The sequence below is a fragment of the Podarcis cretensis genome, assembly GCF_951804945.1.
Source record: "Podarcis cretensis genome assembly, chromosome: 12".
In the NCBI taxonomy this organism is placed as follows: domain Eukaryota; kingdom Metazoa; phylum Chordata; class Lepidosauria; order Squamata; family Lacertidae; genus Podarcis; species Podarcis cretensis.
Window position 1 is genome coordinate 26,157,637 of NC_137181.1, and position 25,331 is coordinate 26,182,967.

A 25,331-nucleotide genomic window follows, 5' to 3' on the forward strand; every position below is an offset into this window, starting at 1 on the left:
TTTGGCTCTGACCCCATTCACCAACACTATGCAGTCCTCAAAAGATCAACTCTGTGGGGATGAGACGCTTGGCAGGAAAAAGGCTTCTGCGCTGTTTGGTAGTGACTCTTCAAGGTTCCAGGCAGGAGTCATTCCCAGCCCCAGAGGATTGAATCCAACACCTTTTGCATCACTGAGCTTTGATTCTTCAGTTTCTAAGGATCTCTCACACAGTCATCATGGCTTAGTTCTGCCCTGTAACCTCTTCCCGGTTTATTAGCAGAAGAAAGGTACTCTGCACACGCTCACACCTATTGTGTTTCAAACCACTTGCACCAAACTCTTCCAGTGCACAAAAATATTTTTATCTTTATTTGACCTCAACAGGAACTCAGCAAGAGAGCAACTGATCAGCCCAAGTACAGCCAGAGAGTGGCACACCCAGGAATGGAGCTGAATTTGGATCTTCCACAAGGTAATTCAGTAACGCACTGCATGACATTGAACTGATTTGACCTGAAGCCTTTTCTGGTTCTGGTCCAGGAAGAGGTGAAAGGATGGTTAGCTGTGCCTAGCCAGCTTTCAAAGTCTTCTTCTTCTTTTTTTTAGTGTACTATTTAGCACACAGGTTATCCTGCTCATTAATCTTTAATTTGAGTTAACATTCCTCACAGCCAGGAACAATCCATAGATACCCCGGGAAGGTAACTAATTAACCAGATATTGCACCAGCACTTCCCATCCTTATCTCACATGCCCACAGTCCCCCTTTAGCTTTCAACACCAGAAACAAAAGCAGGTACAGAGGCTTTTTGGAACCGACTCCTGGGCTTCTCTGCAATTCCCATAGGGATCTGTCAATATTGATTACAACACACCAGCTCTGTTTTGGGATGGTGACCCATCCATCCTTCAAAACAATCAATATTCTCGATTTCACTTTCAAGTGAGGCATGCTTTAATTGCCTCTCCTAAACTGAAATATGCATACAGAAGACAACCAGATCCTTATAAGCAGCTCCCTTTTAAAACTACACTGTATCTGTTTTTGAAATGCATTTAAGCGTATTTGCTGGCATCCATGAGAGTGCCCTGTATAGAGAGGCTGGCGTGAGGAAGACCCCTCCATTCTGTCAATTCCCTCCTCCAACTTCAGTCCCCTGCTGTAACTCATCACAGGCTCTTCGTGGAGATTCCCTGACCTTCAGGTAGGGCTGGGCAAAGGCAGATTTTGCTGCTTGGTGTGGAGCAACAAATGCCCACCCTCCAAATAATCAAAGTGCATGGCATCCAAGGCTGGCTCCTGTGGCAGAAAATCCCATGTCCCAAGCAGCTGGCATCCATCTTTCTTAAGAGATGAGGGAGTGTGCCTCCAGGGATGACGTCAAACCTCTGGAGAATCACAGTGACTCCTGTAACTGCTACCAGATAGGTTTTGCTGATTAGCAGTACAGAAGTGACCTCTCTGGGGTGCAAGCCTGGGTTGCCCAAGAGACAAGGCCCACCCCCTGCCTCAGCCTTGCTGATGTGGCCCAAAGGAAATCAGAGCAATATGTTTGACACCAGCTTGGCTGCAGGAGTTGCCAGAAGGGACTCCACTCTGGATTTGTGCAGTGTTTACTTTTTAGCCTTTTCTTCTCCTGAAGATGTCCCACAAGGCAGTAGGTATGGGTTTACTCTGTTACGGAAGGGGGGGGGGCATGTCGTCTTCACCTTCTTCGCTACAATATATTTGCTCAATTTCCCTTTCCTCCAGGCAATGTCAGGTGCCAGACTATGCATATTTGGGACCATTGTTTTCTCATCCCCAGGAAGTGTTTATCTGTGCATATCTCCAGCTCTGCATATTCCCCCCTCCCTCCTCCATATGTTAATCTGTGTAACCCAACCTCCCTTTAATATATTCATGATGTAATCTGTGTAACCAAACCTCTCTTTAATGTATTCATGACGTGTTTTGCACTGTATTCTGGGACATGGAGGGAGTTTCAAAAACTCATGTCACCCCTTTCTCACTGTTCAATCTTGCCTTGAACCTGTTGCGCAATAAACTTGGATCTTCTGTTGTTTGCTCCTGTCTCCGGCTGAGCTCATTTCCTCCGCAGGGACCCACGGACTTAGTCCGATGAGCTGGGTGGCAGAGCAGCCTTGCACCCAGATTTTTGCCGTAACAGTTGGCGCCCCAACGTGGGGCATGAGGTTCTCCCGCGTTGCTGACCGGGGGCCCAGAAATCTTCAGCCGGCACCAGGCCATTTTGCCTGGGAAGATCCTTTGGACCCCCGGCCATCTTCCGGGCGGTAATCGAAAGCCCCAGGAGTTCAGCCGGGGAGCAAAGAGGGATCCAGCCGGCTTATTCATCGATCCCGGGATCATCATAGAAGACACGTGAGTATAAGGAAAAGGAAAATCCAGTGCACTGGTGGGAAAGGGGTGGAAATCTCCTGGCAACTGAATTCTCTGCCCTCCTCTCTATCGCTCCTTCTCGCCTGTCTCTTGGTCCAATTGGTGAGAGAGACCATGGACTGCTGCTCGACCCGAAAGGGGGGTTCTGAGCTCTATCTCTTTCTCTAAAAACCCTCCAGCCAGCCGCACCAATTGGGAGTCCGAAAGTAAGACGGAGAGACCCGACTTGAAAGATAGCCGACTCTCCGCAACGGGTATCCCAGTTGAAAGCAAGGGGTTGGAGTTCTTTTTCCGAACTTCCCGAGCGTCCTTTCTAGGGGGCAGGAAGTGGTCTTGCTTTCTATCCAATCCCAGCCGCACTGGTCGGTGCCACGTAACACGTGTAGCGTGCGTGAGCCCGCTTCCAAAAGCAAGGGGGATTTTCGGTTCAAAACTCTATCCAGGGATCACCCGATCTGGCACCGCACGGCGCGGGCGTTCAGTAGGGCCCCTTTTCCTGAGATTGTGGCGATAGGTAGGAGGTTGCCAGGAGGGATAGCCCATGAGGAATTGGGCAGGATCGGCAGAGTGGAAAAGGACCCCAGGTTATTGACTAAGGAAATAGGAAGGAAATATAAGGAACCGGATAGCTAGAGCTCTTTAAAAACCCACTAAAGAAGTCGCCAAGCGACGAAAGACCCCTCTTTACTATAGCCCCCTGTACAAGTTACCCAAATCCTAATCAAACCCCTCTCCTTCTCCCTTCTCTATCCCCCCCCCAAAAAAGAAAACAACAACAAAAGCAACAACAACAACGCATGCTTATATAAAGGGGTACCCAGTCAACTAAGCATTGTGAGCCCTGCCAGTTTGGTTAACTGGTGGTGTTTGAAGAGGCAAGGAGGCTCTTAAAACCATGTGGGACCTTCCTACTAATTTCACTTAATGAAGCTAAAGGAAGCAGCCCAACTCCTTGCAATAACCAACTAAAGGATAAGAGTATATATGTTTACATGTTGTCTGTTATGTGTGTTGTGTGTTAATACATATATGAGAATATGTATGTTTACATGTTGTCTGTTATGTGTGTTGTCTGTTCCTTCTGTCTCTGACAGACTGCCTTTCTTAAGCGCGCATAGTTTAAACTGCAAGCTTGCTTCAAAATTTAAATCTAAGGAAGCCATGCTGGACCTTATCAGTCCTAAATAAGACAAAATGAGAATGAAGGGTGCAAATGTTTACCCCACCTCTTGCTTTATTTGAGTGGTTATATCAACTGAAATAACCCTATGCTTATAAAATATTCCCTCCCAGATTCTCTTCCTATTTTATCTTAGGAAACTGTTCTTCCTTTAGAGGGTTCTGTATAAAACTGGATACTTTTATTTTCCTCTTCCTTAGTACATGATAGGAGCATTGAGTGTGCTCTCTTCCCCAGTAGTGCCTGTGTACATAAGTATGTGTTTGTCTCTTTGGTAGTACAAATCTTGCTGTGAAATCTTGCTGTGAACCCTATATTTTGGAGGGTTGGACTAGATGACCCTAGGGTCCCTTTCAACTCTCCCAATTTGTGGCTGTGTGGAAGGACATGTGTCCGCAAGCATTGCAGGGTAATTCTTAATTCTGGTGTGGTGATGGAGTTAAAATTCAGCCTAGCTTTGCTCTTTAGTTTTAAAAGGTGAGAGGTGAAGCTGTGATGTTTTGAAGCACAACTGGTAATATCAATTTTGTCTACTATTTAAAAATCAGACTTTAAAGTCAATTCAAAGTTTAAACACATACAAATACATATGGGCCTTGACCAATCCTGTAAATAAAGGGGCAGAAAAATTTTTGTCTGCAAATGGGAAGGCCGAAATAACTTAGAATGTTAAAAAAAATAAAAAAAAAAATCCTATGAATTCTGACTCTCTGGCCATTTTCCCCATATATAAGGGCGTGGCATTGTTCCGCGAATGGCCAGAGGGATATTAGCCCTTTCCTGTACATAAAGGAAGCAGTCGGTTTGCTTGGGCTGAAATTGCTAGCTTTTGTTGGTGAATACTTCAATTGCTGAGTTTCTCTTTTTTGTTTTAAATCTAACCCTCTTTTAAAATCTACTCCTCCTTACCCTTCCCTTATTCAAATTCTAATTTTGCCAAAAGATGCGACATTTCAATAGTATAGAAGATTTGCTGAGACATGAACTCCACACATGCACAGAGACTAGATCAGCTAAAAAAAAAAAAAAGAGAGATAGGAAAAAGAGAGAGAGAGAGGAAGGAGGGGGAACTGTAGAGGGGGGGGGAGAGGAGGTTTATGTAAAACTTGGAACCATTGAGAGAAATCACCCTTAATGTGTCCCAAGTTTGAAATCTTAACATGCCAAGTTCTTTTCACAGGTAAATATCAAAGCATTCCACCCCGCAATGGGATTTAAGTCACAGACTTTGTTTATGTGCAATTTTAGAAACAGCATTTCCTGACAGGCTTCTCACATGAAATAATTTTCTCTTTTAACAGGATATGTGAACCCCGATAACAAAGTGTTTGTCCCTTTTTCCTCCCACAACAACTTTCTTTCTGTTCTGTGAAATCCCTGCTGTAGTAGTGACTTCCATCTCTTTGTGGCTTTGACACTTTTAAAGTTACAAATAATCTGTTTCCATTTATTTAATCCGTTTTTCCATGGTCTATGAAATTAATCGAAGCATAACCAAACATTGTTTGTGGAATGGTATTTGTTTACCTTTTGCCTGAGCATTTCTTATTAATTCTGTCATTTGGCTAGTTCAAGGTACTTGCACAACTTTAAATTGCCATTAAGTCATTTTCCAGTATTTTACTATTAACATTCTAGCCGATGTTGTCACATCAAGAAACACTCTTTTATTTCATTGTTACTTCAGATTTCTTAAAATTCTGTGTGTTAGCATTTATTTATTTTGGTTCCTCATAGGTCATTGTGTGTGTGTTTGTGTGTGTGTTTTATTATTTTAACTGTGTCTTTTAAGTCCACCCTGCCCTTACAGGATATCACTTCTACAAGTGTGTTACTACAGATCCAATGAAAAGCTTCGCCACCACAACAACAGACACCAAAGTTTTCAAAGTGGCCACAGCTATCTCTTTCAAAGGATATAGACTGCCGGGGGAGTGGGGCTGACAAAGGGGGGTGGAGTTGAATTACAAGGACATTTTCTGACTTTTGAACCTCAAGATACATATATAAAATATCCCAATTGTCTCAAGATATGCAACTGATATTTAATTAGTTTGTTTTGTATTATGTGTTATTACGTAGGAATGTTGAAATGTGTCTGACAGTGTGTCATTTCCACAAATGGGGGGGCTATTTTGTGGCTATTTTTGTGTGTAAGTGTTTTATGTCTAATGTCTTATTCCTTACACCCCAGTGGAGGATCCTCATACATTTTATGCTTTTTTCACAGATCAGGCAATTATGTAGTCCAATGTTTAAAATTAGATAAATTTATAACCATATTTCGTTGTTTCACCTGGCACTCTGCCAACTTCCCTACCCATTTTAAAAATGTGCTAAAACTCACTTTACCAAGGAGAAGCTTCAGGAAGGTATATATGCTTTGGTTTAGCAGGAATAATCCCTTATAGAGTTAAATTGACTTATTTGGACGAGTGCCCTTTAAGAGTGGTTTTATTTTAACTGATTGGTTTGGGAAGTCGAGAACCATGGGGCAAGATAAATTCAAATTGGACTCAGTTTGAATTGGGCAAGTGTATCCAGGCTGCAATTAGCTTTTGGTCCTTAATGTGCAAGTGAGCAACTTCCCATGACTGCAAGACCAGAGCCTATAATAATAAAATCCCATGGAATGGCCAAGGCTAGGATATTTCCCTCAGGACGTGTCCAAACCTGTGCCAGCTGTGATGGGTGCCAGGCAACATGGTTAATATGAAAGCCCTAAGTGGATTCACCAGGGATTGCCACTACTGTGAGACCACAGAAGAGCTACCTTGACACCTGAGAACACAAAAATGGCAGGGGACAAAGCAAACTGCATTTTTTTTTCAGTCAGTAGTGGACCTTCCTGCTAAATGTAAAGCATAGACCACTATTAAACAAAATACGACAGGTGTCCTTTTACGCGATATCCTATATCCAGCTATCTGCACTACTATACTTGCAAATGGCCTTAAGAGGCATGATTTGCAAGTCCCTTTCAGGTTTGCATAAACCCACACCTCTGGTACGGTAGATACCAAGTTATTAGTTAGCGCATATCTATAACACGCATGTACATTGTATTGGTCAGTGTTGCTCCCTCCTTTGCTGCCCTGCTCAACCCACCTCCTTTTCCATTAGGGCCTATTCCCACTCACACGGCACCCCTACCTTCACCGAGATTTAGGGTGCGGAGAAAAGATTTGCAAGTTCTTACAGAACTTTAATGCAAATCTATCTCCGAATGGGGGACTGTTACGGAAGGGGGGGGGCATGTCGTCTTCACCTTCTTCGCTACAATATATTTGCTCAATTTCCCTTTCCTCCAGGCAATGTCAGGTGCCAGACTATGCATATTTGGGACCATTGTTTTCTCATCCCCAGGAAGTGTTTATCTGTGCATATCTCCAGCTCTGCATATTCCCCCCTCCCTCCTCCATATGTTAATCTGTGTAACCCAACCTCCCTTTAATATATTCATGATGTAATCTGTGTAACCAAACCTCTCTTTAATGTATTCATGACGTGTTTTGCACTGTATTCTGGGACATGGAGGGAGTTTCAAAAACTCATGTCACCCCTTTCTCACTGTTCAATCTTGCCTTGAACCTGTTGCGCAATAAACTTGGATCTTCTGTTGTTTGCTCCTGTCTCCGGCTGAGCTCATTTCCTCCGCAGGGACCCACGGACTTAGTCCGATGAGCTGGGTGGCAGAGCAGCCTTGCACCCAGATTTTTGCCGTAACAACTCCAAAAGCCTTTCTCACCCATGAGTATAGCCACAAGGCAGCAGAGGATTAGGATCAGAGTTTTCTTTCTCCTAGACGGGCTACTTTCCCAGCCCCATCTGCCCCTCACTTCCCTCTATAGCACACGAAGAAACCACATGATTGACTGTTGAACCCACTATTGGTCTCGTCCATTCAATCTGTCAGAGCCTTTTTTCGCATGCAGGGGGAGGTCCCTATCTCACTAGGGGTTTGAGACCCATCGGCTACCCTCACCTGGTTCAGCTGGCCAGTCAAAAGCCATGTGGCATGGCATGTTGACAGCTTCTGGGAGACACAGGTGAGAGCTGAGTGGTGGCGACCAAAGATGGACAAACTACCCCAGAAGGAGCACAACAACATGTTCTTCACCCCTCCCCTAACACCCCTCCCATACATATACAGTGGTACCTCAGGTTAAGAACTTAATTCGTTCTGGAGGTCTGTTCTTAACCTTCCAGTAGCACCTTAAAGACCAACTTAGTTGGTCTTTAAGGTGCTACTGGAAGGAATTTTTTTTGAATTTTTTTTGTTTTGACTATGGCAGACCAACACGGCTACCTATCTGTAACTGTTCTTAACCTGATACTGTTCTTAACCTGAGGTACCACTTTAGCTAATGGGGCCTCCCGCTGCCACTGCACGACTGGTGTGCGATTTCTGTTCTCATCCTGAGGTAAAGTTCTTAACCCGAGGTGCTATTTCTGGGTTAGCAGAGTCTGTAATCTGAAGCACCTGTAACCTGAAGCGTCTGTAACCCAAGGTACCACTGTACTCCCTAAAAGTATAAATGCAACAATAAGTTCAAATGACTGAAACTTTGCTGCCCTTTCACGTCAGTGGGAGAGAAAGAGGCAGGAAAGGCCCATCATGCAATGAGATCGCTGCTCTCATAAGGAAACCTGTTATTCATCTTAAGTTATTTCTAAACCATTCATTTTCTACTATGCAAGGTTTTCACAGGGAAACAGACCTTGTCCAAAGCTGCCTGAACCACAGCTTCACTTTCGGTATCCAAAGCTGACGTAGCCTCATCCAGCAACAGGATCTTGGGGTTGCGGACAAGAGCACGGGCAATTGCTATCCTTTGCTTCTGTCCTCCACTTAGCTGGGCTCCTCTTTCTCCAACCATAGTGTGAAATGTCTGCAAAACAGGAAAAAAATCAGCAACAGCTCAGAACCAATAAATGATGTTATGGCCTGATATATTATATCAGGGTTAGAGAGTAATTTTTGGCCCACAGATGGCATTTTCTCTTGGCCAGCTCTTGGGGAGGAGGACTGCATGCTAATAGTGGGTGGAGCCAATGCAAGAGTGGGTGTCGCTAGCATGTCCACTTCGGTCACACCCACTCATATTTTGGCTCCACCCTCCACTGGCAGAGGGCTGGCTAAGAGGGGACATGTGTTTACTCCACACACACATGTCCACACTGACATTGCACACCCCTTCCTGCATGAAGGTCATCTCTACTTAGGAATTCTGAGGCACAGATCTTAAGTCATCCTGGAAAATTTAGTCTAAATAATTGAATAAATATACAAGCGTGTTATGTGTGTTTTGCTTGCTGAAAACACACCACGAGTTCAGTGGCTAGAAAAATACTTGCACCAAGCACCAGGCATTTCAAGAAACATTTTTGGGTTGTTTATTTGCCTAAGAAGGTTCATCTATATTTAGAGAAATAATAATAATGTGTGTGAAAATAGACCTTATAGCCAACATGCACAGGAAGGTGAAAATAAACTAACTCTCAGTTTACAGGACGCCCTTGAACCACTGCCCTTTCTAACAATTGAACTTAAAAAAATAGATTAAAACATGAGGCCTGTATTTAAACTTTGACAACTGATTTTAATATTTTAAAAAGCCTTGTTTTAGTGAATCTTTTGCTAGCAGTAGTGGCAGCCCTAACGCACACAGGCCTCATTGGTATTACACATTTAAATCAGTATCATATCGTTTTAAACAGTCATGGCTGCCCCCAAAGAATTCTGGGAGCCATAGCCTGTTACAGGTGCTGAGAGCTGCTAGGAGTCCTCTATTCCCTACCCACCCTCCCCCAAACAACTATTCCCAGTGTGGTCTAACAATAAATTCCTCTTCCCGGGAACACACACTTATTCCACTGTTACCTTCACCCTCCAAGTTTCCCCCCTGTCTTTGTCAATCCCCTCACACTGATTTTGCATGTGTTGCTTTGTGAAGCATTGTGTGCATGGTGCCCATAAATAATAAAGACCTTCAACCTTTAACTTAAAAAAAAATAACCCCCCAAGATATAGAAAACACTGTTATTTCTTCTTCCAGACTCCACGTGAGACTTTTAAAAAGCTGCAGCCTTCCCTAACCTGCTGCCCTCTAGATGTTTTGAACTACAAAGCCCATCAGCCCCAACCAGGATGGGCAATGGTTAGGGATGATGGGCACCATAGTCCAACAATATATTGAGCACACTGGGTTGGATAACAAGCCTCATATAACCCGTGCTATACCTCAAAGGAAAATCTATTAAAGATGATATATAGATTGTATTTGACCCCTAGCAAGCTCATCAAGATGTATAAAAAAGGATCTAACTTATTCTGGAAGTTCCAAGAGACCGAGGGTACCTTCTTTCACATGTGGTGGATGTGTAAGCAAGCCAAAAAATATTGGGATATGATTTATGGAGAATCAAAAATATTTTTAAGACAACAATCCCAAAAAATCTGGACGCTTTCTTATTAGAAATAACAAATGTTGACATCCCTAAGAAGGTACTCAACCTCTTTCTCTATGCAACTACAGCTGCAAGAACCATCTACGTGCAAAAATAGAAAGAACAAGAAATTCCAACAAAAAAGGATTGGTTAAATAAACTAAAAGAATATGTAGAACTGGCCAGCATGACAACTAAAATCAGCAACAGATAGGTAGCCGTGTGGGTCTGCCATAGTCAAAACAAAAAATTCCTTCCAGTAGCACCTTAAAGACCAACTAAGTTAGTTCTAGGTATGAGCTTTCGTGTGCATGCACACTTCTTCAGATACACTGAAACAGAAGTCACCAGACCCTTCTATATAGTGAGAAGGTGGGGAGGGGTATTACTCAGAAGGGTGGTGGGAATGGGTGATTGGCAGATAGCTGTGATGAGCCTGTTGACGACTCATCTGTATCTGAAGAAGTGTGCATGCACACAAAAGCTCATACCTAGAACTAACTTAGTTGGTCTTTAAGGTGCTACTGGAAGGAATTTTTTGTTTTAAAATCAGCAAGTAAGACGAGACTTGGCTGAGGGAGGAGTGGAAACTATTCGTAGATTATTTAAAAACGATATAATTGTCAGATACTGTAAATCTACAAGCAGGATTTGGTGTGTGAGAAGCAGTAATTAACAACTGGGCTAGAGATTAGAGTGAAAATGGGTGGTTAAAAAGGAGGCGCAGCACAACAAGGAACAAAAGGGAAGCCATGGAGGGGTGGGATGGGAAGCTTAGAAGTATTGGGTTGATAAACGTATTCACAACTGTATATATTGAAATTATGGGAAAGTTATAAATAACATTTTAAAAAAACCAAGCCTCATATAACCAACATGCTTAAATCTAATTGATGCATGAAGGGGTTAACATCGTAGAGTAAACTTTCCTGCTAGGCTTGGCTAGGCACACCCCCTCACCTTGGGAGGAGGGAGTTCCTCTTCTGTCTACTTGAGTGGCTCAGCGTGATGTGGTCTAAGCTCAGACCACATGCCTTTTATAAGCCATTCTTGAGTTCCTGTACCAACGATTCATGAACTTCCACCATTGTAACGAAGCCAAGTTTTGCTGTCTGTGTTTTCTGACTGGTGTATGGAAAACACATGAACATGACCTTTGGAGAGTTTGTCAGTAACCCATTTTAAACTTATCAAACATGGGGTCTTTTCTATGCTAAGGGAAGAGGGATGTTTTGGAACTCACAAGGGGATATTTTAAAGCTCTTACAGCATATATTTCCATGCTTTACTTTGCTATATATCTTGTGATTTTAAATTGAGCCTGGGGTTCTCTCACCAAAGAGTACTTGCCCCAAAACTAGGACTGGAATGGAGCGGCTCTGGATCCATTCCAGTCCGGCTTCCGCGCTGGTCATGGGACCGAGACGGCTCTGGTCGCCCTAACAGATGATCTCCGCAGGCAGCTGGATCGAGGCGGGTCGGGGCTGCTGATTCTTCTAGACCTGTCAGCAGCCTTCGACATGGTCGATCACGAACACCACCGCCTTGCCGACGTGGGGATCCAGGACACAGTCCTTCAATGGCTGCGCTCGTTTCTCTCTGGTCGGGGACAGAGGGTGGCGCTTGGGGGGGAATTGTCATCGCGACACTCCTTGATGTGTGGAGTGCCTCAGGGTGCGATTCTCACCCCGATGCTTTTTAACATCTTTATGCGCCCCCTCGCCCAGCTTGTCCAGAGTTTTGGGCTGGGTTGCCATCAGTATGCCGATGACACCCAACTCTATCTGTTGATGGATGGCCATTCTGACTCGGCCCCAGACACACTGGCCAGATGTCTGGAAGCTGTGGCTGGATGGTTACATGGGAGCCGGTTGAAGTTAAATCCTTCGAAGACATGGGATTGAGGGGGCAACTCCCATCTCTTGCGGGGATGCAATTAGTGCCAGCATCATCCGTTAAGAGTTTGGGTGTAATCTTCGATACCTCCCTCTCTATGGAGGCGCAGATTACAGCTATAACAAAAGCAGCATTTTTTCATCTCCGCCAAGCTAAGCAGTTGGCTCCTTATCTCTCTCGCCCTGACCTAGCTACTGTGATCCACGCGACGGTCACCTCCAGACTGGATTATTGTAACTCACTCTACGTGGGGCTGCCCTTGAGACTGACCCAGAAACTCCAGCGGGTGCAGAATGCCGCGGCGAGACTCCTTGTGGGGTCCTCGCTGTGAGTTCACATTCATCCGGTACTATACCAGCTGCACTGGCTCCCGGTGGAGTACAGGATCAGGTTTAAGGTGTTGGTTTTAACCTTTAAAGCCCTATACGGCCTAGGACTCTCGTACCTACAGGACTGCCTCTCCTGGTATGCCCCACAGAGGAACTTACGGTCTGCAAATAAAAACATCTTGAAGATCCCAGGCCACAGAGAGGTTAGGCTGGCCTCAACTAGAGCCAGGGTTTTCTCGGCCATGGCTCCAATCTGGTGGAACGCTCTGTCACAAGAGACTAGGGCCCTGCGGGACCTGACATCTTTCCGCAGGGCCTGCAAGACAGAGCTGTTCCACCAGGCCTTTGGTCAGGGTGCAGCCTGACCCCCTCCTCTGGCAACCTGCACAGAATTTTGCTTAATGGTTGCTTAATGGTTGATTTTAATTAAGTTTTATAATGAAATGTTTTTAGAACGTTGGATTATTTTGATTGTTGTTAGCCGCCCTGAGCCCAGCCTCGGCTAGGGAGGGCGGGATATAAATAATTTATTATTATTATTATTATTATTATTATTATTATTATTATTATTATCTTGACACCCAGCGAATTCTCTAACACTGGTTAGAGAAGGCAGCCCTCAATCAATATTTCATTCTGCTTGGTTTATTTCAGCTTTTAAAAAAATCACACAAGGCATTAAAAATAAGATAAGCAGAGGAGGGTATCCTAATTTCTCACATTGGGCAGTTTCATGATGAAGTCATAAGCATTGGCTTCCTTGACAGCTTTTTCAATCTCTTCCATGGTGACGTCTTCACGGCCGTATCGAATGTTTTCTGCAATCGTGGTTTGAAATAACACAGGCTCCTGGTTCACCACACCTATAATCTCCCTCAGGTACCTTAAGTTCAGGGTCTTGATATCCTGATCATCAATGGTAATCTAAAACGAAGCACACACAAATCGCACAAGAGAGTTCCACTCAGAACTCAGAATAAATATTGGCAAATTGTCATAAAAAGAATGTGTGAAGTAAAAGGAAAAATATTATCATGGGTATAGTACATAGTTTGAAAAGGGGAGTGGAAGAAAGGAGCATATCTACTCAGGAAAGTAGGGGAGAGGGTGTTGGATAGGGACAGGATCAGACAACAGCCTATTACTAGTGGTAGTCAGCTGCAAGGTTTTCGTGGAAGAGGGATAGACAAATTTGAGATAAGCCTGACAAAGCGAAGAAAAAAAGGAAATAGACAGTCCGCCTAGTCAAGGAGGACGGCATGAACATGTAAAGCAGGGGTGGCTAAATTTCTTTCTTTAGGCACCCTGTGAGCGTCATGGTTGTGTGGGGATATGAACCCTGGTCTCCCAGCTCCTGGGACGCGGGTGGCGCTGTGGGTTAAACCACAGAGCCTAGGACTTGCCGATCAGAAGGTCGGTGGTTCGAATCCCCGTGATGGGGTGAGCTCCCGTTGCTCGGTCCCTGCTCCTGCCCACCTAGCAGTTCGAAAGCACATCAAAGTGCAAGTAGATAAATGGGTACCGCTCTGGCGGGAAGGTAAATGGCATTTCCATGTGCTGCTCTGGTTTGCCAGAAGCGGCTTAGTCATGATGGCCACATGACCCGGAAGCTGTATGCAGGCTCCCTCGGCCAATAAAGCGAGATGAGCGCCGTAACCCCAGAGTCGGCCACTACTGGACCTAATGGTCAGGGGTCCCTTTACCTTTACCTTTACCTCCCAGCTCCTAGCCTCTCGCCACCACACCACACTGCTACAGTTTGAGGGCTGCATTCAGCCTTGGCCAACCCTTTGGTGGTTGTGTGCTACTGGTGGGTGCGGCCAACCCACAGTCTCACATGCACACACAGGATACACAGCCCCTGACACACATACACCTCCGCAGCTGATCTATGCAGATCAGCTGAGGAAGGGGAGAATTATTGCCTCCTCTCTGCTCATCAAATTATCAATGTAATGACTAAAAAGTAAAGGTAAAGGTACCCCTGCCCGTACGCGCCAGTCTTGACAGACTCTGGGGTTGTGCGCCCATCTCACTTAAGAGGCCAGGGGCCAGCGCTGTCCCGAGACACTTCCGGGTCACGTGGCCAGCGTGACATCGCTGCTCTGGCCAGAGCCAGAGCCAGAGCCAGAGCCGCACACGGAAACGCCGTTTACCTTCCCGCTGGTAAGCGGTCCCTATTTATCTACTTGCACCCGGAGGTGCTTTCGAACTGCTAGGTTGGCAGGCGCTGGGACCGAGCAGCGGGAGCGCACCCCGCCGCAGGGATTCGAACCGCCGACCTTTCGATCGGCAAGCCCTAGGCGCTGAGGCTTTAACCCACAGCGCCACCTGCGTCCCACTTTAACCCACAGCGCCACCTGCGTCCCATGTAATGACTAGCAAGGAGTAAATTGCCTCTTCATTAAGGCGTATGCCCATCCCACCACTGCATCTATTTGTTTTCCTTCTTGGTTGTCATAAAAATAAGTGAAGGGTGGTTTTTTTTGGGGGGGGGGGTTGGAGGGAATAGATCTGCTCCTGAACTGGGAGTTAGCCACCCCTGATGTAAAGAAACACAGTTTTGGTTCGTTTAGGCTGGATTTGGGGAAGGAGATGTTAGGAAAAGTTGTAAGACAATGGAGGGGAGGTGGGCAGAGGTCTAGGAGGAAGAAGAGCTGTTACCACTTGAGACCTGAGACTCTCTCACAAACTCGCCTTGCAACTGATTCTGAACCCCATCTTCTCTATTGCAGCACACATGCTGCCCCATATTTAAAGCACATGGCTCTCTCGCCAAAGAATCCAGGGAACTCTACATTCCTTGGGGGAAGCCATGCATTTTAGATGCATGGTGCGGATGTGGAACTTCATCCCTAGAGTGTTCTGTCTTGCTCCTTCCTGTTGAACTCCCAAGACCTTGTTATATTTCCTGGTTTTCATTCTGTACAGCCCAGAGTTCTGCCTCCCAGTTTTTATGCTGAATTGTTTTATCCTTCTCTTGGTTTTATTGTTTGAAATAGGTTTCGGCTCCATTTCAACTGTTTTTACTGCATTTTATGTGTTTTACTAATTCTTTCATAACTAGCTTTGAGTTTATATTATAAAGAAAAGCAAGTGTAAGAATTTCATCTGAAGAATATTAACAGCAAGACTGACACTATTTACCCTGAATACTTCAGGGCAGATATAGGATATCAGACTTTTAAACCCAGGTCAAATAAAATATCCATAATCTGACATTTGATATTGACAGTGCTCATGGGAAAAAAAAAACATTTTATGGGCATTTGGATCAAGTATCTTACCATGCCTTCAATAGGATCATAAAACCTCTGGATCAGCTGAACAGTTGTACTTTTCCCACAACCGCTACTGCCTACCAAGGCTACTGTCTGTCCACTGTTAACTTTCAGATTCAAGCCTTTTAACACCTGGATGAGGGGGGGGGGGAGAAACACAATGAGAGCTGCTATAATTTTATTTTATTTGCAAGGGTTGTGCAGTATCCAGGTCCTTGGAATGCACAGTCATGATGCAAGCTCAAAGAAAAGTGAGTGATAGTGGAGCACATTCATAAGTACAAATCAGACACAGCAAGTTTCCCTGACACAAACACCTGTAATTGGAGGCAGCGATGCTTCGGAATACCAATTGCTAGGTGCTCACTGGAAGGACAGATCGTGAAACTGAGGCTCCAATACTTTGGCCACCTCATGAGAAGAGAAGACTCCCTGCAGAAGACCCTGATGTTGGGAAAGATGGAGGGCACAAGGAGAAGGGGACGGCAGAGGACGAGATGGTTGGACAGTGTTCTCGAAGCTACCAGCATGAGTTTGACCAAACTGCGGGAGGCAGTGGAAGACAGGAGTGCCTGGCGTGCTCTGGTCCTTGGGGTCACAAAGAGTCGGACACGACTAAACAACAACAACAAGGAACCACAGGAGGGGAGAATGCTCTTGTGCTTGAATCCTGCATGCTGGCTTCCTGCAGGCACCTGGTTGGCCAGTGTGAGAATAGGATGAAGAGTTAGATGGGCCATTGGCCTGTTCCAGCAGGGTCTTCTTATGTTAATTGCCTCACAGCAAGTCTGATTGGGCCATATATGGAGGTATGTGTGTTTTTGTCTGTGTTTGTCTAGCTTTAAAGGACAAAAGCCAGGAAATGTCAAAACCAGCATTCACTACTGAGCTTCAAAAACTCAAAAAAACAGATTACAGCTCAAAAAAATTAGATAACAGTTTACAGCACAAAAGAACCCAGTGTTTATACCATTATGTCTTTATGGGTGGGGGTTGTTGGTGTTTATTGTCGTTTTAATTCTACTGTGCTTTTTATATGCTGTAACTGGCCCTGGGAGAATCTGGGGAAGGGCAGGTAAGAAATAATAACGAAAATGAACAGCAAATACATTTGCAAAAATACTGGTAAGAGGATGCCTCACAAACAAAAAGGATTTTCATGCAGATTGTACCCAAGACGTGCAACATTTGTATTGGTGTGAAGAATCTACTTTCAGTACGGGGGTCAGTGGGACTCAGTTATTGTTCAGCTCCAATAGGGTTTTGAGCCCTGCTTTAGGCAAAAGGCTCTCGAATTGCAGGGGGATGGACTAGAGGAGCCTTGGGGGTCCCTTCCAACTCTACAATTCTATGAGTCTATGTCTACAAAAGCACTTAGAACAGCTGAGCTTAATTATGCATTTTAAACACCATTCGGACTGTGTATAGATTTTCCCCTTAACACTTGCAAACATGTTAAATTTTCAACGGCGGTAAGTGGGAATTCGTATGGATTTTAACTCATAGAGTACCTGAACATCTGGCCTTGAGGGATACTTGAAATGCACATTTTGAAAAGCCAGATTTCCTTTAATTTGGTCGGGTTTGTAGCCAGCAGGTGAATAACTGTCAATTTTAGGTTCCTGTAGAGAAGAAAAGAAGATAAAAAAATCAAATTCAGGTCATTCTTCTGAAACTTGGAAGCAAAGTGAAATTTTGGATACCAAGCTAGCATGTAAAGATTCTGTTCACTTCATACACCCATCACCAGTGGAGACCCATCTAGACTAGATGCTACTGTCTTTAGCAAACTTGTCAAGTTTTTTCCTTTTAAAACAAACAGTTCCTCATTTTAATCAGGAACACAGCCATGGTAAAGAGAGGTTTAACTCTTTCTTCCCTACCACAGCCCCAGCTAACAGCCCACCTCATCTAAGGCCATCATTAGCCAGGAAGAAAATCTTCCACCGAGAGGATTTCTTCCCAACACCAACATCAGAGGAAGGATTTTCCTTGCAACCATAGCAGGGAAGGAAAAGGGGTATGTTATTATTACTACCTATACGCGGGTGGCGCTGTGGGTTAAACCACAGAGCCTTGGGCTTGCCGATCAGAAGGTCGGCGGTCCAAATCCCCACGATGGGGTGAGCTCCCGTTGCTTGGTCCCTGCTCCTGCCAACCTAGCAGTTCAAAAGCACACAGTGCAAATAGATAAATAGGTACTGCTCCAGCAGGAAGGTAAACGGCGTTTCTGTGCGCTGCTCTGGTTCGCCGGAAGCGGCTTAGTCATGCTGGCCGCATGACCTGGAAGCTGTACGCTGGCTCCCTCGGCCAATAAAGTGAGATGAGTGCCGCAACCCCAGAGTCGCCCACGACTGGACCTAATGGTCAGGGGTCCCTTTACCTTTATACTGCAATTATACCCTACCTTTCCTCCAAGGGATCCAAAGTGACATACATGGTTCTCCCCCTCCACATTTGATCCTCACAACAACCCTGGTGAGGTAGGCAGATCTCAGCCAGTGGTGAATACAAACTTACAACAGATCTCAGACATTTTGGCTCACTATCATTTCAAGCTATGGCTCTAAAAAGGAGGCTTACATTGTCGATGATGTTGAATATTGCATAAGCTGCTCCCCTTGCAATAGCAAACGCTTCTAGGTTTGGAGTCACCTGACCGATGGAAAAGGCGCCAATCAGAACAGCAAAGAAGACCTAAACAGGAATATTTTTCAAAACAGAAAGAAAATATGTTTATGAATCCTTTTTGCCAGATAGGATCCACATTCCTTAACTGGGATGTGGCTGATCTCCAGCAAACAGTCATGTATCTAGCAGATAACAAAGGCTGACTGGTGCTTCCAGACTATCGTTTTTTGCAGATGGGATCGCATACCAGCAAACACAGGTTGCATAATTAAAGCAGATTTGACATTTTGGTCACTCCACCCACTAAAAAGATTAGAAAGTAATGGGGAAATACACTTTTTTAAAAATAATAATGAGATAACAATTGCATAATCTCCCCACACAGAAATAAGGAAATCTCAAGAAGTAGTCAGCATTAAACACCCTCCCCACAAACTTTGTGCAAATCAGGATGAAAGCTCAATAAAAAGTACTGAGGATTAAATATCTGATAAGATCCCTGATTGAGTGCAATCCAGAGAAATTACAAGGAACTTCTAAAAGCCCAGTTCTAAGCATATTTACTGAAAAGTAAATCATCACCACCACCATCATTTTATTTGTATGCCGCCTTTCCATAGTTAAAACAATGCTCAAGGCAGCTTACAACATGACAAGATTTACATAATTACCAACATAACAAAAGTCATAAACAATAAATAAAACACATCAAAAGGTACACAACCAAATGGAAAACCATTTCCACATAAATCATAAAATCTAAAACTAAAACATTAATATCAATAACAATTGATATTGTTCCACTGCAAAATAGTGTTTTTAGATTCTCTCTGCATAAAATGCCATGCTAACCTTGTCAATAGTGGAGTATCACCAGGCAACTCCGTGTCACTTGCTTCATGAAAGATCACCCTATTCTAGAAAACCCACAGTGGAAACCTGCACCAGTGCTCAGGCGCTAAAGTCAACCTCACAGCCACCAGGCCCAGGGCCTTCACCCGATAGGCTTGTGCAGTGGCTCATGAACCAATGAAAATTATCTTGAGATGATGCTTCTGGATCCTCTTAAGTTATCAAGCCACAAACCAACTATTCTGCTAAATCAATGGAAAATCCTTCTGTGCCTAAAAGCATTATTTATGAGGCCTAGAGCAGCTCCGTATGCATTAATTTTTTCCTAATGCCTGGTTCCACATTTTGGGCGGCAGAACAGGGGAGGGGATGAAAAACACTGTGTACCTCCCCCACCTGCCCCCAAAATTATGCCTTTTCATGCTGTGCCAGCAAGTGAATGAGAGATATGCGGAGCCTCCCCAAATCATAATATACAGCCCCTTTCCTCTTCCTTGCTTAAATTGGCAGGGGGAGCATAGCACCACAATGCTCGGCTGCACAATGGAAGGAAGCTAGCGCATGTGTCAGGGGATAAACCAGGATGCACTTGGCGTCACTGGCCTGGGAACTTGAAGTAGAAAGTTCAGGCAAGGTCAGGGATACAGAAGAAAATGAGGCAGCGATGGAGCAAGCAGACCAAGTCATCACAGACTTGGATAAGGGGGAAAGCAAAGCAAAGCTATGAACCAACAGACTGGTCCAAAGGTACACTCTCAAAGTGACAGACAGGGACAGTGTCAAGTGTTGGCAAGGTTGGACATTTGCAGACAGCCCACAATCCCAGCATGGGTTCCCACTGACAAAAACATCCTGGAATCTACTGCAGTTAGGTGGTAGACCTGCTGAATTTGGCACATGGAGGGTATCTTGCTCAAGGCCTCCCCAGAGCCTGGAGGAAAATAGGAAGCTGCCTTATACTGAGACCATTGGTCTATTTAGCTCAGTATGGTCTAGACCAGGTGTGGGGAACCTTTGGCCCTCAAGATGCTTCTGCACTACAATTCCCATCAGCCCCAGCAAACAGGGCCAATGTTTTTTTCCAAAATGGCATAGTTTTGCTGTCTGGCAGCCTTAGCTCTTTTGGGAGGAGGAGCAGCATAAAAAAATACAATACTTTATTTATTTTGTGGGTGCTTTTATGCATGTACCAATATGACAGTTCATAGGTAGTGAAATGTACAGAGCCTCATCATTCATCACAAAGACCCACTTAGCCTCTGAGCAATCCTGAATTTTAGTGCAGAATATGTCCTTTTTTTGGTGGGGGGGACGCGGGTGGCGCTGTGGGTTAAACCACAGAGCCTACGACTTGCCGATCAGAAGGTTGGCGGTTTGAATCCCCGACGGGGTGAGCTCCCATTGCTCAGTCCCTGCTCCTGCCAACCTAGCAGTTCGAAAGCATGTCAAGCATCTGGCGAGATGGTAAACAGTGTTTCTGTGCGCTGCTCTGGTTCGCCAGAAGCAGCTTAGTCATGCTGGCCACATGACCTGGAAGCTGTATGCCGGCTCCCTTGGCCAATAAAGCAAGATGAGCGCCGCAACCCCAGAGTCAGTCACGACTGGACCTAATGGTCAGGGGTCCCTTTACCTTTACCTTTATGGAGAGAAGACTGAACAGCTGTTCACCAACACTTACTGTCAGGACTTTCCCAATGCTGTAACCTTCATCCAGTATCAAGGTAGTTCCATACCAGAAAGCCAATGCATATGCAGCATATATTAATAAGAAAGCAATCCCCATGGACATATTGGCAGTCACAGCCTTTTTAATTCCAAGTCTTTTAGCATCTTCTAAATTTTTATGATATCTGAAAGAAAAATAGCAACCTGATTGAATTATATGATCTCCAATTGATAGGAAAATGCATTTTCTCTCCCATTTTTATTATTTATTTTTGCTAGAATTTCTTTGAAAATACCCAGTCCATTCACACATAAAATATTTTTTGTAGTCAACATATCTATGTACAGTACATATATTTTAAAATCCTACACAGAAGTGATAAAAATGTATGTTTAGTGGTTCCAAAAGAGCACTCCTTCTGCAGAAATTTATGCAATTTGCTAAAACAAAAAACAACAACTAGCCAGTTAGGTCCTAAACAAATGCCAAGATAGTTGTCTGTTAACACAATCATTCCAACTTTTAAAATCTTCTCTCACACCCCCTAGTTCAATAATTGCCCCTACAGTATTTTGAATGGTCAACACAATTGCCTCTGGTATATCACAGCTTTCCAAACTGTGCGTTGTGGCGTGTGTGTCAGCTGCAGTGTGTAGGTATGTCGTGCAAACTTTCCTCGTGCTCCAGAATTGGAAAGGGGTTAGTTTAACCTCCAGTTTGCTAGTAAAACTGAATGACTGTGTCGCAAAGTGATGCATGTCTAAAAAGTGTCAGTAACAGGAAAAGTTTGGAAAGTTCTGTGCTATATGATGTGGTCAAGACATGACATTCTAGAAGCCAGAAACAGTGGAAGGATCACTGTATGGCTTCACTTCAAATTCAGTTTGCCACCTACCGTATTTTTTGCTCTATAAGACTCACTTTTTCCCTTCTAAAAAGTAAGGGGAAATGTGTATGCGTCTTATGGAGTGAATGCAGGCTGCGGGCTATCACAGAAGCCAGAACAGCAAGAGGGATTGCTGCTTTCACTGCGCAGCGATCCCTCTTGCTGTTCTGGCTTCTGAGATTCAGAGTATTTTTTTTTCTTGTTTCCCTCCTCCAAAAACTAGGTGCTTGTGGTCTGGTGTGTCTTATAGAATGAAAAATACGGTATCTCTTGTCTGCCAATTACCTGTAGGCAGGAGTAGCTACATAGGGAATGTTTAAATTAGGGATCAGGAGCCTCAAGCCCAGGGGTCGCAGCTCCATAGGCACCTCAACTTTCCAGGCCACTGAGTTATAGCCCTTCTCATTTTAAATCATCAACAAGCGGGGGGGGGGGGGTGGCATTACTGGCCTACTGCTCACTAACTTTTGGTGGCATTTAGCCAGGGTTCAGATTGTATCACTTAGAGTTTGGTAGGGTTGCCATATTTCAAACAGTGAAAATCCAGACAGAAAAGTTGTTGTTGGGGTTTTTTTCTTGCCAAAGTTGTTGACCCTTTTGGGCAAATTTGCAGAAAAGAAAGAAGAAGCTTTTGAGCTATTTTTAAGCAAAATAAACAAAAATGACACTGCCCACATGGGTTGCCATATGTCTGGATTTTCCCAGAATTTTTTAGCAATTTCCATCCAGTCACTGCTTCCGAATGTCTGAGAAATTCTGGGCGTATGGCAACCCTAGGTTTGGAAAAGGTCAAATACAGAATAATCCAGGTGTATATCTATAGCCAGTGACCACAAAACATAACCCGACCTCTCAATTTCTTTCTTCTGTCCTCCAAAAGCCATCACCGTCTTAATTGATGAGAGCACCTCCTCAGCAACAGATCCAGCTTTTGCATATGCAGCAAGCTCCTTGTTGGTGAATGCAGTAAGGACCTGTGAGATAGAGACATTGCCAGTTTCAATGCTATGATCCAATACAATTGTGTGTGAGACACTTGCTTCTTTTCCTTCCCCTATACTTCCCTATTAAATAAAACAATGCTCCAAAACAATTGTGGTGTAATACAGTGGTCGAGAATCTGTGTCCCTGCATATCCTAATTAATATTCACAAAGCAGGGGCCAACAATGGAGAGACCACACAGGCAATACCCAATCACTCAACACTCCCCTCCCCCAGAAAAGCTTCACTCTCAAAAAGACCTGCTGTTCATGTGATAGTGATGTTGTAGACATGTACATATTGTGGGAAATTATCTAGGTCAGGCTTGGGATCCCCAACTGTTTTTTGACTACAACTCCCATCACCCCTAGCTAGCAGGACCAGTGGTTAGGGATGATGGAAACTGTAGCCTCAATGCAGCTGGAGAGACTCAAGTTTGGGTAACCCTGATCTAGGTCATGGGTAGAGAAACTCAGGCCTAGGGGCCAAATGTGGCCCTTCCAAGCCTCCCTATCTGGCCCTCAGAACCGTCCCCACAGTGTCCCACCTCCCTCCAGGCCACACACATCACTGGTCTTGCTTTGCATCCCAAATGCTTTTGACTAGCTGAAATGTGGCCTTGAACTTTGACATCGCCTCTTGCTTGTCTGGACGAAGGATAGTGTGGTATGTGAGCAGAAACTAAGGTCAACATTCACATCCATTGCTCCATCCATGTTTGCCTCTGGCCTACCCTCACTGGCATCCCTCTGAATGTTGCCCAGAAGGGAACATGGCTTCTGGGCTAACCTGATGCTACGAGGAAGCAAAGAAGCATGCCAGAAAGATAAAAGCCCTCGCTGACCTTAGTTATCTCTGCTCAACACAAAAACCATTGGAAGCAAAGTTTTAGAGGTAGCCAGAGTGGTGTTTTCATGACCGAACAATACTTATTGTGCACAGTACCCTAGCATTTCAGCAAAATTATACCCACCTTTGCCCAGATTGCAGCTGAGAGCCCCAGAACAGGACTGACCGCAAGTATTACAAGAGTCAATTTCCATCCTTTAGCAAACCCGACTATAAATCCTGTTAGAAATGTAGCTACTCCCTGGATGAGCATTGACATTTTGTCACCAATTCCTTCGTTGATCTTGGAGACATCGCTAAAAACAAATCAAGGTAAACCGATTAGGGCAAAATTTAGGTCAGGAGAACCAACAAGATGCATTTCTACAAGGCATTCCTGTTACGCTGCTACTGAATTCCCAACTCAAATGCTACAAAATATTCATTTAGCCCCAGAGATACGGATGCCAATGCTACAGGTTTTCATCAAAAGTAAAAAAGTAGTAATTACTTTTATTCTGATCCCCATCCCCTTCCTGCAAAGCCTTTCAGATCTACGTGGATATTTTACAAGAGTCATGGGACACTTTAAGGGCAGGTTTATCGCAGCATAATCTTCAATGAACTAACAATATTCTTCCACAGTTGACAGCAGTAGCATTATTAGGGACTGGCCTTCGGTACACGGGGCTGTATCCAGCATTCTGTATCTGCTAGAAGGGAAGGGCCATAACCCAGTGGTAGAATGTCGGCTTTTCAGGTGTAATCCCTGGCATCTCAAGGTAGGACTGGGAGACCCTGGAAAGCTGATGCCTGTCAGTGTGGACAAGATTGAGCTACATGGACTCAGTATAAAGCAGCTCCCTACCTTCCTAGTGCAAAGGCCCTTGTGCTAGCGGGCAGGTGCATTTTAATGCTGCGCAACAGAGGAATCCAATGCAGCAGTTGCACTAGGAGAAACTCGTTGTGCAATAGATTGCACCGAAATGGCTGACCTGCGCTGCCAGCAGTCTCCTTTTCTGGCTCCCAGCTCCACCCCCGGATTGGCTGATGGTACAGGCCAGGTGGAAGCCCTGCAGCCTATGGGGACAGCCCAGGGGGAGGAGCAACGGGCAGCCAATGTAGGCGTGACCCCATGGGCCAGGGCAGCCCGCGCCTGGTCACAAAAGCTGCCCATGTCAGGAATGATGAGCAGTCATTGCCAACAAAGTTACCAGCAACCAGCTTACGCACTCTCTTGTGCAACAGAATCCCACTGCCGCAAAACATTTCACCCAAGAAACAAATACACCATTAAGTGACTTTAACTTAGCGTTACATTGGATACAACCCATTAGGTTTTTTGCACTGGATCCTAAACCTCTTGCCCTTTCCCCCTTATTAATTTTCTCTCTCTCTCAATTTTAACATTCCTCTCTGCTTTAATATGAACAATACAGTGGTACCTCGGGATAAGTATTTAATTCATTCTGGAGGTCCGTATTTAACCTGAAATTGTTCTTAACCTGAAGCACCACTTTAGCTAACGGGGCCTGATGCTGCTGCCACGCCGCCGGAGCACAATTTCTGTTCTCATCCTGAAGCAAAGTTCTTAACATGAAGCACTATTTCTAGGTTAGCGGACTCTGTAACCTGAAGCATATGTAACCTGAAGCATATGTAACCCGAGGTACCACTGTACTACTTTAAGCTGAGCAATTCTACTTTAAAAACTGAACACCTAAAACCCTACCAATATACAGGAACCTCTGCTTGCTTTTGTGCTTTTATTTATTTCATAAAATTTATATTTTGCTTGTATGTATAAAACCTCAAAGTGCTTTGCAAAAAGAAGAAAACAAGGTAATGGTTAAAAAACACACCAATTAAACATTCAGAAAATCAAAACCTGCAATAAACTAAAAACACATCAGCATTCTGGAAAACTGGGTCTAAAAAAAATGCTTTTAGTAGGCGTCAAAAAGAG

General features: G+C 44.5%; 1 protein-coding gene across 1 annotated transcript in view; it reads right to left on the reverse strand.

Annotated features, from left to right (window-relative positions):
• Window positions 1–25,331, reverse strand: part of ABCB1 (ATP binding cassette subfamily B member 1) — a 63,898-nt gene that overhangs the window by 19,707 nt on the left and 18,860 nt on the right. The window contains exons 7-14 of the mRNA XM_079948270.1: window positions 23,511–23,682; window positions 22,404–22,528; window positions 20,681–20,852; window positions 18,103–18,216; window positions 17,031–17,141; window positions 15,526–15,651; window positions 12,959–13,162; window positions 8,285–8,455 (exon numbers count right to left, since the gene is read on the reverse strand). Of these exons, the coding sequence (XP_079804396.1) occupies window positions 8,285–8,455; window positions 12,959–13,162; window positions 15,526–15,651; window positions 17,031–17,141; window positions 18,103–18,216; window positions 20,681–20,852; window positions 22,404–22,528; window positions 23,511–23,682 (1,195 nt within the window). The remainder of the gene's footprint in view (window positions 1–8,284; window positions 8,456–12,958; window positions 13,163–15,525; window positions 15,652–17,030; window positions 17,142–18,102; window positions 18,217–20,680; window positions 20,853–22,403; window positions 22,529–23,510; window positions 23,683–25,331) is intronic.